This window comes from Arvicola amphibius, chromosome 14 (genome assembly GCF_903992535.2).
Source record: "Arvicola amphibius chromosome 14, mArvAmp1.2, whole genome shotgun sequence".
Lineage (NCBI taxonomy): Eukaryota > Metazoa > Chordata > Mammalia > Rodentia > Cricetidae > Arvicola > Arvicola amphibius.
This window is the reverse complement of record NC_052060.1, coordinates 63134405-63149873: the sequence shown is the minus strand read 5'-3', so window position 1 is coordinate 63149873 and position 15469 is coordinate 63134405. Positions and strand designations below refer to the sequence as shown.

General features: G+C 36.9%; 1 protein-coding gene across 2 annotated transcripts in view; it reads right to left on the bottom strand.

Annotated features, from left to right (window-relative positions):
* Window positions 1-11693: 11693 nt before the first annotated feature.
* Window positions 11694-15469, bottom strand: part of Wls (Wnt ligand secretion mediator) — a 92068-nt gene continuing 88292 nt past the window's right edge. For both annotated transcript variants that reach the window (XM_038311737.2, XM_038311738.2), the window contains exon 12: window positions 11694-15157. In XM_038311737.2, the coding sequence (XP_038167665.1) occupies window positions 15048-15157 (110 nt within the window). In that variant the 3' untranslated portion in view covers window positions 11694-15047. The remainder of the gene's footprint in view (window positions 15158-15469) is intronic.

Below are 15469 nucleotides of genomic sequence, written 5' to 3'. Positions count from 1 at the left end.
TCTGTTCTCAAAGGCAGTAAAAGGAAGAGCTCATTGGAAAGCTTCTGTCCTGCATTCACAGACGAAACCTAACCCAAACACTGCAAAACTTTGAGGTGACTCAGTGGTGCATAGCTTGAAATTTAACTCTTGAGAGTCTAAATAATTATTTTATGTCACTTTTACTTCAAATCTTTGGAAGATAGACACTTTCATAGCTTGTCATGTTTACAATATAACTAGTTCTATTTCACTCTTGCTATTAAATCCATTTTATCATCATCAACTTCAGTTTTTCATTTGAATTAGGACACAGACATGTGACAAGGAGCATATGCAAGGGACTGGGTAGAAGTGCTCTGAGCAAATTTAATAAAATCCTATCCAAGAGGTCAATTTTGTAACCATTTCAGCAATTTTTATAAAGATTTATTTATTTATTATGTATACAGTATTCTCAGTCTGAATATGTGCCTGCAGGCCAGAAGAAGGCAACAGATCTATTTATGAATGGCTGTGAGCCACCATGTGGTTGTTGGGAATTGAACTCAGGACCTTTGGAAGAGCAGGCAGTGCTCTTAACCACTGAGCCATCTCTCCAGCCTCATGTCAGCAATATTTTATTGAGATTATCAACTCACCAGTCTAAGTACCTTGAAGGCAGGAACGCGCTGCATTCATCTTTGTCAGCTTCACTCTACCTGGGATTCCTAAATTGTGTTCAACACGATGAAAGATGTTTCTGAACTACAAGAGAGTGGGCTCCCCTCCACTCTCCACCCATGTCCCATACTAATTAGTGACCACCTCTAAGCACCCCTAGACTCTCATAGCTCTGTTCCCCCAAATGTCCTTGTTTCCTTTCCACACCACTACTGGAGCTACTGGTTCTGGGCTATGACCCAACCACTCCATGCCCATTTCTTGAATGGCATAAGAAGGAAAAGGGCTTACTGTCCCCTCCCCCTTAGTATATATCTCACTATACTAGAAACCTCAAGGGCCGGGCGGTGGTGGCGCACGCCTTTAATCCCAGCACTCGGGAGGCAGAGGCATGTGGATCTCTGAGTTCAAGTCCAGCCTGGTCTACAAGAGCTAGTTCCAGGACAGGATCTAGAAACTACAGGAAAACCCTGTCTCGAAAAACAAAAACAAAAACAAAAAAATAAGAAAAAATAGAAACCTCAAGGAAGGCTGTTACATTGGATCATTTGTTTATTCCTGGATGCTCAGTCCTGAAATAATCACACAAAACTATATTGTTTGCAATACTGCTTGACCAATAGCTTATGCATATTTCTGGCTAACTCATATTTTAAATTAACCCATGTCCATTTATCTGTGTATTGCCATGAGTGTGTGGCTTACCAGGTAAAGTTCCCACATCAGTCTCCAGCTGGGCTTCATGGCTTTTCCTTGATTCTGCCTTCTTTCTCCCAGCATTCAGTTTAGTTTTCCACATCTAACTCTGTTCTGACTTGATCTGCTATAGGCTCAAAGCAGTTTTTCTATTAATCAATGTTATTCACAACATACAGAGGGAAATCGCACATCACTCCCCTTTTCTGTTCAAATAAAAAAAAGGTTTTTAACTTTAACATAGTAAAATTATATATGACAACACAAGTATCAAGTAAGAATTACAGTGACATTATTTCAATCTACTTTTTCTTTTATCATAACTAAGGAAAACTACAACTATAATTATATATTCTTCAACTCCATCAAAGACTGCAAAAGGATATAATAATACCAAAGTAAATATGAAGTTCATTGTTAGCAACTTCCAAAATTCTAGAATTGATAGAGACATGTCGCTGCCTGTACAGTCACCCAAAGTTCTTCTGTACCATTGGGCATGAAATCTTTAGCCAATATGCCCATAGTTTCTGGCAGATTTTTCCATAAAGCAGGAAATTTTAAGATCTTTTCTACCTTGTAATGGCAAAGTCCATCACTTGCTTTCTTCTGTGCTCCAAAGAATGTCTGGCAGACTCTTTCATGAAGCAGGAACCACAAAAGACTGTCTCACTTTTTTCAGCAACTTCAGCAATCATTTTTTTCTGTGGGTTTTTTGAGTCCAGTACATAATAGATAGTTATATTTTTCCTTAGTTATAATAAAAGATAAAGTAGATATAAATGTTGTTACTGTAATTCTTACTTGATACCTGTTTTGTTATATGTAATTTTACTATGTTAAAGTTAAAACCATCCTTTTTATTTAAACAGAAAAGAGGAAATGGTATGAAAAGTCCTTAAGTACATGTGTTGCTTTTATAAGTTAATGAATAAAAGAAACTGCTTAGGACTGTTGGTAGGGCAGAGTAGAATAAGGTGAGAAAAACTAAATTGAATGCTGGGAGAAAGAATATAGAGTCTAGAGAAGCCATGTAGCTCCCAAAAAAGACAGAAGCCAGAACTTTACGCAGTAAACCATAGTCTAGTGGCCATACACAGATTACTAGAAATGAGTTAAATTAAAATGTAAGAGATAGTCAGTCAGAAGCTAGAGCTGCTGGGCCAAGCAGTGATTTAATTAATACAATTTTTGTGTGGTTATTTTGGGAGTCTAGGAGGCAGTAAAACAAACAAGTGGCCAAGCACCCTTCTTATTATAAAAGGCTTTTTTTCCCAATAATCCAAACTAACTTTGGTCATAAATCTTCTACCATATTGGAAATACATTTGATTTTAAATTATTTTATGTATTTGTGAGTTTGGGTTTCTTTCTCATTTTTATTTAAAAGCAGCAATGGAACTAGGACTGGAGAGCTGAGCTGGTGATTAAGTACAGTTGTTGCTCTTCCAGTGCACATTGGTCCAGTTCTCAGTGCCCAGGTGGTGTCTCACAATTGTAACTACATTCTAGAGAATCCAGTGCCCTCCTCCTGCTTTCATAGGCTCTGGACAAATGTGATGCACAAATATATGTGCTGGTAAAACAGACATACATGTAAAATAAAGAAAAACAATGATCCTCTTTAAATTAAAAGACAGTTGTTAATTTGTCCGTTTTTCTTTCTCATTGCCCACCCTCTTCCTTCCTTCTTGTCCTCCCATTCCACTTCCCTCTCGCCACTCTCTCTTCCTTTCTCTCTTTTCTCTCCCTCTCCTGTCCCTCCCTTATTCCCAGTCTCTTTTTCTCTCTGTACTTTACTTATTGAATCTCAGCTATTCATGATGGTAACATATTCAAAATGTTAATCCAGACATATACATTCAATGTTTAAATGTTTAGTTTGGTTTTATTTTTATTGCTTAAATCCATTTGCTTTGAAAAGTTCAAAGTATTCAATTAATACATGGTTCAATTTGAATATCATCCCATTTAGATTTCCAATACCATAAAGATGTAAAAAACTTTTGCAAACATTATGTTTTATTTCCTTGTAGTCAGAGTTTTTATATTTAACTACATTTTACTGTGGAGCTGATTTTCATGAATGCCTTGAGAACAAAATCTGAATGGGTTTCCCTCTAACTAACCTAATAATAGCTACAAATCTTTGCTCTTCATTAAGTCATTTATTCCATTAGTCCCAGGTGTGTTACACCTCCTTTGCCATCCACAATTTGTTATTGAAGACACCTAGGATCCATCTATTAAATGGTATAGACATTATGACACTTAGAATACATAGGACATATACTTTATACATAGGCTTCTGTGGAGTTTTCTATGGGTTATTAATCTGTCCCAAATACTTTTTTAATGCTTTTACTAACATAAAGTCAGTTTTATATTCAATGAAATGAGAATGGACCATGCCATGGAGCAACGTATCATTAAGAATGGAGGTGAGTAAACCGCTGGAAAATGTGAAGGATGTAAAAAAAAATCTCCAAAGACATGTTTTCAGGCAGTATGCTTGTCTTCAGCTGAATGCTTGTTTACAATTACCAGATAACCCACAAAGTAGGAAGAACTCTTTATGAAAGAAGGCCTATGTCTAAACAATAGTGTGATAAAGGTAGAAGATACCAGAGAAAGAGAAAGAAAGGCACACAAAAGGAAGATGTGTAAAGTGCACTGGTTGCTGGGAAAATGCATATTGAATGCTGCTAACCACCAACAGAATGACAAAAATAAGACAAATGACAATTGTGTTTGGAGATTGAGGAAGGTTTTAAGAATCTGCAAATCTCATCCCCTGCTGCAGAATTGTTGCTGATGCTCCTTCTGCTCCTTCAGCCAACAGCGGCTGAGAGACCACTCTCACCCTAACCCTAACACTTACTTAAACAAAAGGGGGAGGTGTTGCGGGAGGTCCTTCCCATCCTTCAGCCAATAGCTGCTGAGAGACAACGCCCCAATGGGGTGCAACACAAAATAGAGATTAGTGTAGTCAATTGGGAGCTGGATGGAGATATCGACTGCATTGGCCAGCACAAAACTTTTCCTAGGACTCAGAAATTAGACTCCTTGGCAAATGATCAAAGGTCATGAGTTTTCATCCACCAAATGTCACATGCTAGAGGAATCAAAGATTTTTATATTATCCTAACATTAAAAGCAGCCCAGATATCTATCAGCTTCCTAGTAACTCATCACAATGTAATCAAGGAATAAAGTAGCACATAGTGACATTTCTGGATGTTAGTGACTATTAAAAGCACATGGGTATAGAACATCAGGATCTTCTATAGCTGGCACTTCCATAATAAAAAAGCAACAAAGAAAGAAGCATAGAAAATTTATCTACATGGCATGTAAGCTGTCAAATGTTAAGTCCTGTAGGCCTAATGTAGGTTTCCTATTTTTATGTTTAGACTCACTGACACATGGCACCTACATAGAAATGCATTGGTACTAAGAGTCTGACAGAGGGAGGAAAGAAACCAAGCAAAGCCTAAGGAGACTCTTCCAGATTCTCTAAAGCATCCTTCCTCTAGGCATGAAGCAAGAACTCTCTGGAAATAGGATACCATGGCCTTCTATCAGACAAAATGGGTCAAGAAACTCTGTCCTGGCAAGCTCATAAATAAACATGTAGGAAAAATAGACTTATATTCTGGCTTATATAATGCACCTTGGAGAAGCGAAAATTCTGGTTGCTCATGAACTCTGAATAAGAAGATAAAATGTCAAAGATAGATCTCAAGGTTCCTCAAATGTCCTTCAGATTAGAGCAAAAGTGCTTCAAAGCACATCCTATGGGGATGCTAAGGTTCAACAAGCTAAATGCCATGCACAGGTTTTACTTTTGCATGACAAATGCTAGGAGTCTCTATTTCTTGCAATTTGTTGTAACACTGATGGTGATGGTCTTTATGTGCACAGATAGATCTTTGTCACATTGTAGGCACCTTTTGCTTCTTAGCATCCCTAAAATCAGTACTGTTTTGCTGGGTTATCCTAAACTTCTTACACCATGATGGAAAGAACATTTTTAGGACATATTTTGCTTAGAAAAGAAAACAATAAAAACCACCTGGGAAAGGTCACTGCAGAAGCCACAGGATCAGTAAGTACTATTCATTCACACCACCATCTGTGAGGCTGTTGCCATTCCCAGATTGAATGAAATGCAGGTCACTGGCCTGAAATGAGTACCTTGGTCCATAGAAAATCTAGATCATGACATCACTGGTGTGGCCTTCTGTTTGACTCTTAAAATCAGAACAATCACCTAGTTTTATGGTGAGCTGCAAGGGACAACTTTTGAGGTCCCAGAGCCCAGACCAGAACTCTAAAGAGTAGAAATTGCAGGAGTGACTAATTTTTCCAGATTCAAAAGATAGCTGTCATTCACTTTTTTGGCCAGCAGAGGAAGACACTTGCTTTGTCTATGGAAGTGAAGAAAAGCCTGGCAGTTCACAATGCAGGAGTAGTTCTCAGATTAATGCCATTGTGCTGCAAGACAAAATGATCTTTTTCAATTCTTTCTACTGACAGTAGATTCAAATGCTGACATATTCCTTGCAGTCCCACCTGTCTCTTCAATAGACATGATCTTGGACACCTCACGTTACTACTCTTAACGTCATAGCCTATGAAATATGAACACTAGATATCAACAGGTAACATTAGGAGAACATTCAAAACTAATAAAGTATGTATTCCCACACACTCAACTGTGGTGACATTCTTTTAAAAATTTTTATTTTTAAATTTTAATTTTGTGTATGGGGAGTGAAGTGTGTACATGTGAATGCAGGTGCTGGTGGAAGGCTTTGACTCTCCTAGGGCTGGAGTTACATGCAGTTGTGAGATATCAAATATGGGAGCTAAGAAATGATCTTGGATTCTCTGAAAAAACAGTAAGTGCTAACAACCGCAGAGCCATCTGTCTAACCCATTACACTCTTTTCTCTATGTGTTATGCATATTATTACAGGACAGAGATAGATATAGCGAAGGTATAGGGAAAACAAGGGCTTTCTGGTCCTAAGTATGTATGTATGTATGTATGTATGTATGCATACATATATATGATGCATATGTATATATCATAACAATTGAAAGCATGTTGTATTTGGAAAGTAATTAAACAATTTTTTTAGGTTTTTCCAGACAGAGTTTCTCTGTAGCTTTAGAACCTGTCCTGGAACTAGCTCTTGTAGGCCAGGCTGGCCTCAAACTCACAGAGATCCACCTGCCTCTGCCTTCCAACTGCTGGGATTAAAGGCCTGCACCACCACTGCCTGGCAGAAATTAAACAAATTATAAACAAAATTATAAACAAAAACTTATTTAAAACCTGATATGTTCTTAGATTCAATTTGCTAGTATTTTATTTAATATTTTTGCATCAATGTTCACGAGGGAGATTGATCTGTAATTTTCTTTATTAGTAATGTCTTTCTGTGGTTTGGGTATCAGAGTAATTGTAGCCTCATAAAAAGAGTTCGACAATGTTGAGGAGTATTGATATTAGTTCTTCTTTGAAATTCTTGTAGAATTCTGAGCTGAAACCATCTGGTCCTGGAATTTTTTTTGGTTGGGAAACTTTTGATGACTGTTTCTATTACTTCAACAATTATAGGTCTGTTTAATTTGCTTATCTTCATTTAATTTTTGGTGATATTTATCCAGAAAGTTGTCCATTTCCTTTATTTTACATTTTTGTCAAGTACAGGTTTTCAAAATATGACCTGATGATCCTCAATATTTCCTTCTTGTCTGTTGTTATATACCCCTTTCCATTTCTGATTTTGTTAATTTGGATATTCTATCTCTGCCCTTTGATTAGTTGGGTAAAGGTTTGTCTATTTTGTTGATTTTCTCGAAGAACAAACTCTTTGTCTCATTGATTCTTTGTATTGTTCTCTTTGTTTCTATTTTGTTGATTTTAGCTCTCAATTTGATTATTTTCTGCTGTTTAGTTCTCTTAGGTGAGTTTGCTTCTTTTTGTTCTAAAGTTTTCAAATGTTCTGTTAATTCACTAGTGTGGGATTTTTCTAGCTTATTTATGTAGGCATTTAGTGCTATGAACTTGCCTCTTAATGCTGCTTTCATTGTGTCCCAGAAATTTGGGTATGTTATGTGGTCATTTTCATTGAATTTTAGGAAGTCTTTAATTTCCCTGTTTATTTCTTCCTTTACCCATTGATGAATCAAGTGAGCATTGTTTAATTTTCATGTGTTTGTAAGTTTTCTGGAATTAGTATTGCTGTTGATTTCTAGTTATAAAGCATGGTGATCTGATAAGGTACATTGGGTTATTCCAATTTTTTTGTATTTGTTACCGAGTATGCGGTAATTTTTGAGAAAGTTCCATGAGGTGCTGAGAAGAAGGTATATTCTTTTATGTTTGGATGGAATATTCTATAGACGTCTGTTAAGTACATTTGAGTCATCACATCTGTTAGTTCTCTTATTTCTCTGTTCATTTTTTGTCTGATTGACCTGTCCAGTGGTAAGAGGGGAGTGTTGAAGTCTCCCACTATTAGTGTGTGGGTTTAATGTATGATTTAAGCTTTAGAAGTATTTCTTTGACATATGAAGTTGCCCTTGTATTTGGGGCATAGATGTTCAGTATTGAAATTTCCTCTTGATGGATTTTTTCCTGTGGCTAATGTGAAATGACCTTCTTTGTCTCTTTTGACTGATTTTAGCTTGAAGTCTATTTTGTTAGACATTAGAGTAGCTACACCTGCTTGTTTCTTAGGTCTGTTTGATTGGTATATTTTTTCCCAACCTTTTATTCTGAGATGATGTATTTGAGTTTGAGATGCATTTCTTGTATGTAGAAGAAGGATGGATTCTGTTTTGGTATCCAATCTGTTAGCCAGTGCCTTTTTATAGGTGAGTTGAGTCAATTTACATTAAGGAATATTACGACCAGTGGTTACTATCTCCTGTTAATTTAGTTTCCATCATTGGTGATGACAATTTGTGAGTTTTTTTTCTTCTTCGAGATTTGCTGTAATGAGATCATCAATTGTCTGTGTTTTTGTTGGTGTAGCCATCTTCCTTGGGTTGGAGTTTTCCTTCTAGTATTTTATGTAGGATTGGGTTTATGGCTAGGTATTGGTGAAATCTAGATTTGTCATGGAATATCTTGTTTTGTCCTTCTATGGTGATTGACAGTTTTGCTGAGTCTGGGTTGGCATCCGTGGTCTCTTAATGTTTACATAATGCTTGACCATGACCTTCTGGCTTTTCATTGTCTCCAATGAGAAGTCAGGTGTAATTCTGATAGGTCTACCTTTATACGTCACTTGGCCTTTTCCCTTTTCCACTCTTAATATTCTTTCTTTACTCAGTATGTTTAGTGTTTTGATTATTATGTGGTGAGAAGACTTTTTTGGGGGGATCCAGTCTATTTGGTGTTCTGTAGGCTTTTTGTATCTTCATAGGCATATAATTCTTTCGTTAGGGAAAGTTTTCTTTTATGATTTTGTTAAATAAATTTTCTGTGCCTTTGAGTCAAACTTCTTCTCCTTCTTCTATACCTATTATTCTAAGATTTGGCCTTTTAATGGTGTCCCATATTTCATGGATATTTTGGGTTAAACTTTTGTTAGATATAATGTTTTCTTTAACTGATGAGTCTATTTCCTCTATTGTATCTTTAGCACTCGAGATTCTCTTTTCCATTTCTTGTATTCTGCTGTTCATGTTTGCATTTGTGGTTTCTGATCTTTTTCTCATGATTTCTGTTTCTATAATTCCTTCGGCCGGGTGGTGGTGGCACACGCCTTTAATCCCAGCACTCGGGAGGCAGAGGCAGGCGGATCTCTGTGAGTTCGAGACCAGCCTGGTCTACAAGAGCTAGTTCCAGGACAGACTCCAAAGCCACAGAGAAACCCTGTCTCGAAAAACAAACAAAATAATAATAATAATAATAATAATAATAATAATAATAATAATTCCTTCGGCTTGTGGTTCTTTATTGTTTCCGCCTCGGTTTTCAAGTCCTGAATAGTTTCTTTTATATATTTTATTACTTTTTCTTGGTTTTCTTTAAGTGATTTGCTAATATATTCCAAATTTTTGTTTGTTTTTCCTTCATTACTTTAAGGAAATTTCTCATTTCATCTTTAAGAATTTCAAATATTCTCTTGAGGTTACTTTTTAAATCATTTTCTTCTGGTTCATCCATATTTGATTGTTCAGGTCTTGGTTTTGTAGTCTCTTTAGGTTTTTACTGGTATTGTTTTGCTCATTGTGGTGTAGCATGTGATCTTACCTTTTCTACTCATCTTTTCCTCTTATAGGTATGATTGGGGCTGTCTGATATTCTGTTGAATAATCTTGTAGGTGCCAGTGAATCCAAAGCTCAGATGGTTGCTCCTCGTGGTACAGTCAGTGTCACAGTTCTAGTTACCTCATTGGTTATTCCTATTCCTGGAGATATCTCAGTGTTCCTGTGCTTTGGTCTGCTCCCCTGGAGTTTGCTGTCTCAGGCCTACTTTGGACTAGGCTGATGGCTTTGATCTGTTTCTGTAAATCTTGGTGTGGATATCCTCCAGCAGAAGTCCTTGGTTTGGAGTTGGACCTGTTCTGGTAGAGATCGCTGACTCTGGATATGATTACTGGCTCAGTCCTGATCTGCCAGTGTTCTGGGGCTGGGTTGGCTCCCACGCCTGGATTTACTCCTGGCTTCTGCTCCTGGTGGAGCTTGTTTCCTCAGGTCCTCTGTCCTAGGTGTCTCTAGCTCTTACATCTTAATTTAATTTATATTTTTAATTTAGTCTGTGTATTACCACATGGCTGTAGTTTACTGGCAAGGTTCCAGTTTGTCTGTTCCCAGTGTCAGCTATTTGGTGTCTCTCTGACTCTGCCTTTTTTCTCCCAGCATTCAGTTTAGTTTTCCCCGCCTACCTCTATTTGGCCCTGCACAGGCCCAAGACAGGTTCTTTATTAACCAATGGTATTAACAGCATACAGAGGGGACTCCTACTTCATAGTATTGATGGCAATATTTAAATCTAAATGTGTTAATGGGGACATAGTCACAAGTCATGAGGAACAGACAAAACCTTTGGGCATTGGTCCTTAGTACAGGAAATGTCATTTGCACACTGGTCTGTTCCAGTCAGAAGACTCATTCTTAGTGTAGCATTTTGGAAAAATGAGAAAAAAACTGAAGTTAATAAGCAGTAACAGTGAAACTGTCTGGAAACTGTGTCTAAAGGAGTGTACCTAGAAAGATGGAAAGGATCTGTCAATAGAAAAATGAAAAGTCAAAAAGAAAACACATGGTCAAACACTGAGAGACATTCCTGACTCTAAGATTTAAAAGCATTGGTAAGAAAAGAGGAAACTCTTTACACAAAATAGTTTAAATATTCCTGGAAGATCCCTCTGATGTCAGCACAAAAGAAGCTAATGTAGTCACAAACCAAGAAATTCCTTTAAAACAAGAAATCAACCAGTTCTTGGGAGAGATAGATGACAGTGGCTTAAATGAAAAATAAAATTTAAATACAGGTGGTAGATCTGCCTAGGGAGGGATAGGATGGGCATCCTTGCAGGAGTTAGTATTTCACTGAAGGCCAGTTTTAGGAACTTAAAACCTTACTCTATTTCTCTCTTTATTTTGTGCTTATGGTTGAGATGTGAGCTCTCAGGTTTTTGTTCCTGTCACCATGGCTGCTGATTCCTCTCCACCATGACCAGGAAACCCAAATTAAATTTTCCTTCCATAAACTGTGTTTGTTGTTTTGCTTTATTACAGCAACAGAAAAGTATTATACAATGTATGCACACTTATTGAAGCCAGAAATACTCTTGTAAACATGTCAGGATAAAAATTATCCTGAGGGATAAAGGTACAACGGTATATTTGCATGATGGTCAGCATGCAAGGCAACTTGACCTCATCACCTGCCCTGAGGATGAATGCCTGGTAGAAAAAGTCAACCTAAATCAAGAAGGCGGTACTGAAGAACACTGACCAATGAAATGTGGTCACTCACCATTTCCTGATCAAAGGTCATACACTAAACTAGCCACTTCTGAGGTAGCTGTGTACACAATTTCTTTAAAAGGTACCTATTTCTCTGCATCCATCCATTACCCATGAGGAAAAAGAATCTTTCTACTTCTGTTAGCCTCAGTGAATCCCAGACAGGAGGAAGTGCCTAGAAAGGCTCAGTATGGCCTGAACTCAGGCACTAGAATTATTAGAGTGAATTATCTCAGTTCTGAGGAATGATTAACCTACACAGGAGTCGTACATAGGACCACCTACTTCATTTTGATACATATTCCTTTCCCCAAAGGGGAAAATGTAAGTATAACATAAATACAAAACCCCAGTAGACAAATGGAAGTGATTTTATTTTCTACTTCAAATACATTGGTGATCTTTAATTTTATAGGCAGATAACATTAATCTTTTATACTTTGTGAAATATCCTTTAAGGTAACGTAAGAATTATTTTTACAGTGATGTGTATGTAAACGTACCCATGGCTATTTTTTTTTCTGATCTCCTGATCTGATTGTCTATAATAGTCTTTTCTCATTTTCTGAGGAGTTTCTAAGACACTTTCTACTGATTGTAGCTGGCTAAGTTTTGTCTGTCTCCTTAAAACTGAGGTTTTCTTGGTGGCACACCCAGGAAGAACTGCAAACAATCTATCTCCTTTTGACCTCAATTTCCTCCTTCACTGTCCACCTAGAATTTCTCTACTGTATGCACTGAAAGTATCTCTTCAATCTTTCAGACATAACTCATCAACTTATTTCAAGTTCCTAATCACTGATATTCTCTGTGTTTTGTTTCATCTTATCAATGTCTTTCCTTAATGAATGGTCTCAGATTTCAAAATGAGTGCTTATTTATGACTCCAATCAGAGGAATCATCTTCCTTCTTGCTGCTCAGAATGTCCATAAATTGACTCTCCTCTGCTTCTCTGCTCAGCATTTACACTTTTAACCTGTCTCATTTTTTTCTCCCATTGAATGTACTTGTGTGCACATTACTGATAGCCTTATGTATTACTTTGATCCTCTGCCCAGGCATACTTCTCATTCATGATGACAGTGGTGGCTAAGTCTGCCACGGACACTCTGTTCATTGTTTCCTCTAAGAAGTGATAGTTAAAAATCCATCTAGACAAACATGATATCTTCCTTATTCCTATTGTGCTAGACCTTTTCTGATGGTTTGCCCAGCCCAAATGTTGTCCCTCCTTTATGGACCTAATCACAAGGTCATGCTGTTTGACCTGACTCCCTGAATAATTTGAATGGTACTAGAATATACTGCCTATGGTTTTAATGAGAGAGACTAAGTTCCATGACTTGTAATTAAACTACTCTAGGGCAAAACATAAGTTCCTAAAGCAGAGCTTCATTAGAGCTCTCCACAAGTCAATTCTTTTGGGGGTAATACAGCTTTTCCTGGGAACCATTAACTAATCTAGGAGTGTCCTATTTGAGGTAAACTTGGCTTCTACTATTCATAGAGATACTGATATCTCTATCAGGATCTCTATTTGTGACAGAGGAACTGCTAGTCCCATGTTTAACAAGGACCTGAAATTTGACTCTGAGCTATGCTTCTTTATGAAGTTCACATTCAGAACACTCAAACTATGTCTGCTTTGTTTCTCCAAAATAATCCTCACTTCTCCACATTCTCTAATACTGCCTGAATAGCCTGTGATCTAATTTATGGGTCTATCAAGAGGTCTCAGAGGTGATTCTAATCACATTATTTCTCTGCATAAAACCTGCAGTTGTCTGATAACTCTTACTATGATATCGAATATCATTTGTATTTTGGCTTCAAGGGCACAGGACTCATCTTTTGTCTTTCTAAATACTATCTAGGCTTGACACTCAAACTTACTCAAATCTTCTCCATATTACATTGCTTCTATGACTTTACTAATGTTATACCCTCTATCACTTGACCCTAGGTAAAGTAATACTTCTTTAATGCTTTCTCAGGCTCTTATCCTATCCCAAAGAATAGAGACACCTCACTCCATCTTCAAGAAGGGGAGGTCACTATAGTGCTTGAAGTTTATCTTCCATACTATAAACATAGAACAAGGTATACTTGATTCTTTATACTTGGGTGTCAGATTAGTAAGTAATTGCTGTATACAATAGACCACATACTTATTCAACATTTACCAGGTTAGCAAAAGGCATAAAAACAACAGTCAAAACCTAAGGATTTTTTTTCTGTCACTGTTTATCACTGTTCTAGCTAAAGTTAGAAAAATCCTAGGGTGGGATTAGCCAGGTAGGTGAATTTAAAAGGAATATATCACAAACTTCATTTTAGTCAGCATTATCTAAAAATTACACTCATGGAATTATTGTTAGATTGCAAAGGGAATCTATTTATGTGAATGTATAACTGATGAAGCATTTCTAGGTACATTATTTTTCACTGTGACTTGGCACACAATGACTCTTTATGAATGCTAAGTGAGAAAATAGACATGTCTGATATCTTGAACAAGGTCACATGACTAGTGCATGAGAGACCTTTGATAGGAAACTACCTTCTAAATTCAGGATCTAGTGTTCTATCTGCTATGCCATGTAGCTTATTTATCATTAAAAAAAGCACAAACAAACAAAACCAATATCAGGTTATTAGTGGGTACAGGAATAAGATCTGTGTGCACGAGGGTATAAAGCATCTGATACTTCACATAGTCTTTGCTAGCCTAGAAAGTCTTAATACCTGCTACAGAAGGTATTGATTCACCTCCAGGAACAGACAGTCAGGATATTTCTGCCAGCAGCAAGCTATTCTATGATCCAGGCAAACTTGAATCTGCATGCCTGAACATTGTTGTAGTAGCAAGGAGAGCATACTTACATTTGTTTTATTCAAATGGATTTACAGTTTTGGAGGTTGTTTGAAACATTTTATCAAAAGAAAACACATTTTAAGCAAGTAGTTAAAAAAAAGCTTTTATGACCCAAAAGTTGTTTAGTAATAGAAATCCTACTTGGGTAGTTTAGCAAATATTTCTCAAAATCCACATCTAACAGACAGACATATTAGTACAAGATACACAGATTTGGTTTCAAAGCTGAAATCCCTCCAGAATGATAGAACTTCTCATGAAATTTTATTACTTTGTAGTAACACACCAAAAACAAAAAAAAATTGGAAGATTTGTACCGCAACTTAAACAATAACTCAGTTGGATACTTGGTGATATAAATAAGATAAAAAGAAGTGTCCATGGAGAAGGGTAAAAAGGCTAACACATAAGCAAATGTTGGACTACAAACAATGTTTAAACACATCCCAGAATAAAAAACAGGAAATAAAAAGTCATAATCTACTCAATATAGATCCCATTGGCCCAAACCACCCCAAAGAATATACCCCTCCAAATGAGTGTGTTACTAACCCACCTGCTACATATGATGTTATGTCACTAATTAACAATGACCACAAAAAATGGGTCATATCAGTTTTTGTTATCATACATGATGTATTCGTAGCAGAAGTCTTGCAAAAGTCACTGTCTGAAGTTATCTGACAAATGTCCACTCACTGGTCTAAGAAACCATACCTAAGAAGCACTAGGCATCCACTTTTCACTAAACTCTGCATATATAGTAGGCTCTCCACTCTAGGGAAGAGGCTGGATAGAGAAACAATTCCAGCCCAGTGCAGCACCATAGCGTCCTATTCCTGTGCTTCTTTACGGGTCAACTTGTAGATCTCAGTCGGTCCATCCACATGAGTGATTGTGGTGGTGAGCTGCAGTTCTTCTCCACTGTGGACACCCAGGTCACCTAAAAGAAAGTATTTGGTGTTATACTTATTTAAGGATGAAATAAAGACACTTCACATTCTACCCTAATAGGCTCTCTCAACATTTTTGTTTAGAATTTATTAATTTTTCTTAATGTCAAATTTTGTCCTCAGAAAGGTCATTAATGATATATGAGTTAAACCACTGCTGTTATCATTTATTATCAGCATTTAATGAAAGCTTACTTTGTGCTTAATGGTATTTTAAATACTTATTATTCAATCTTATTTAATTCTCATAAGAGCAGGCTAAGGTGCAGTCAATTATGATCATGCCAGCTAAATAGTTGGGG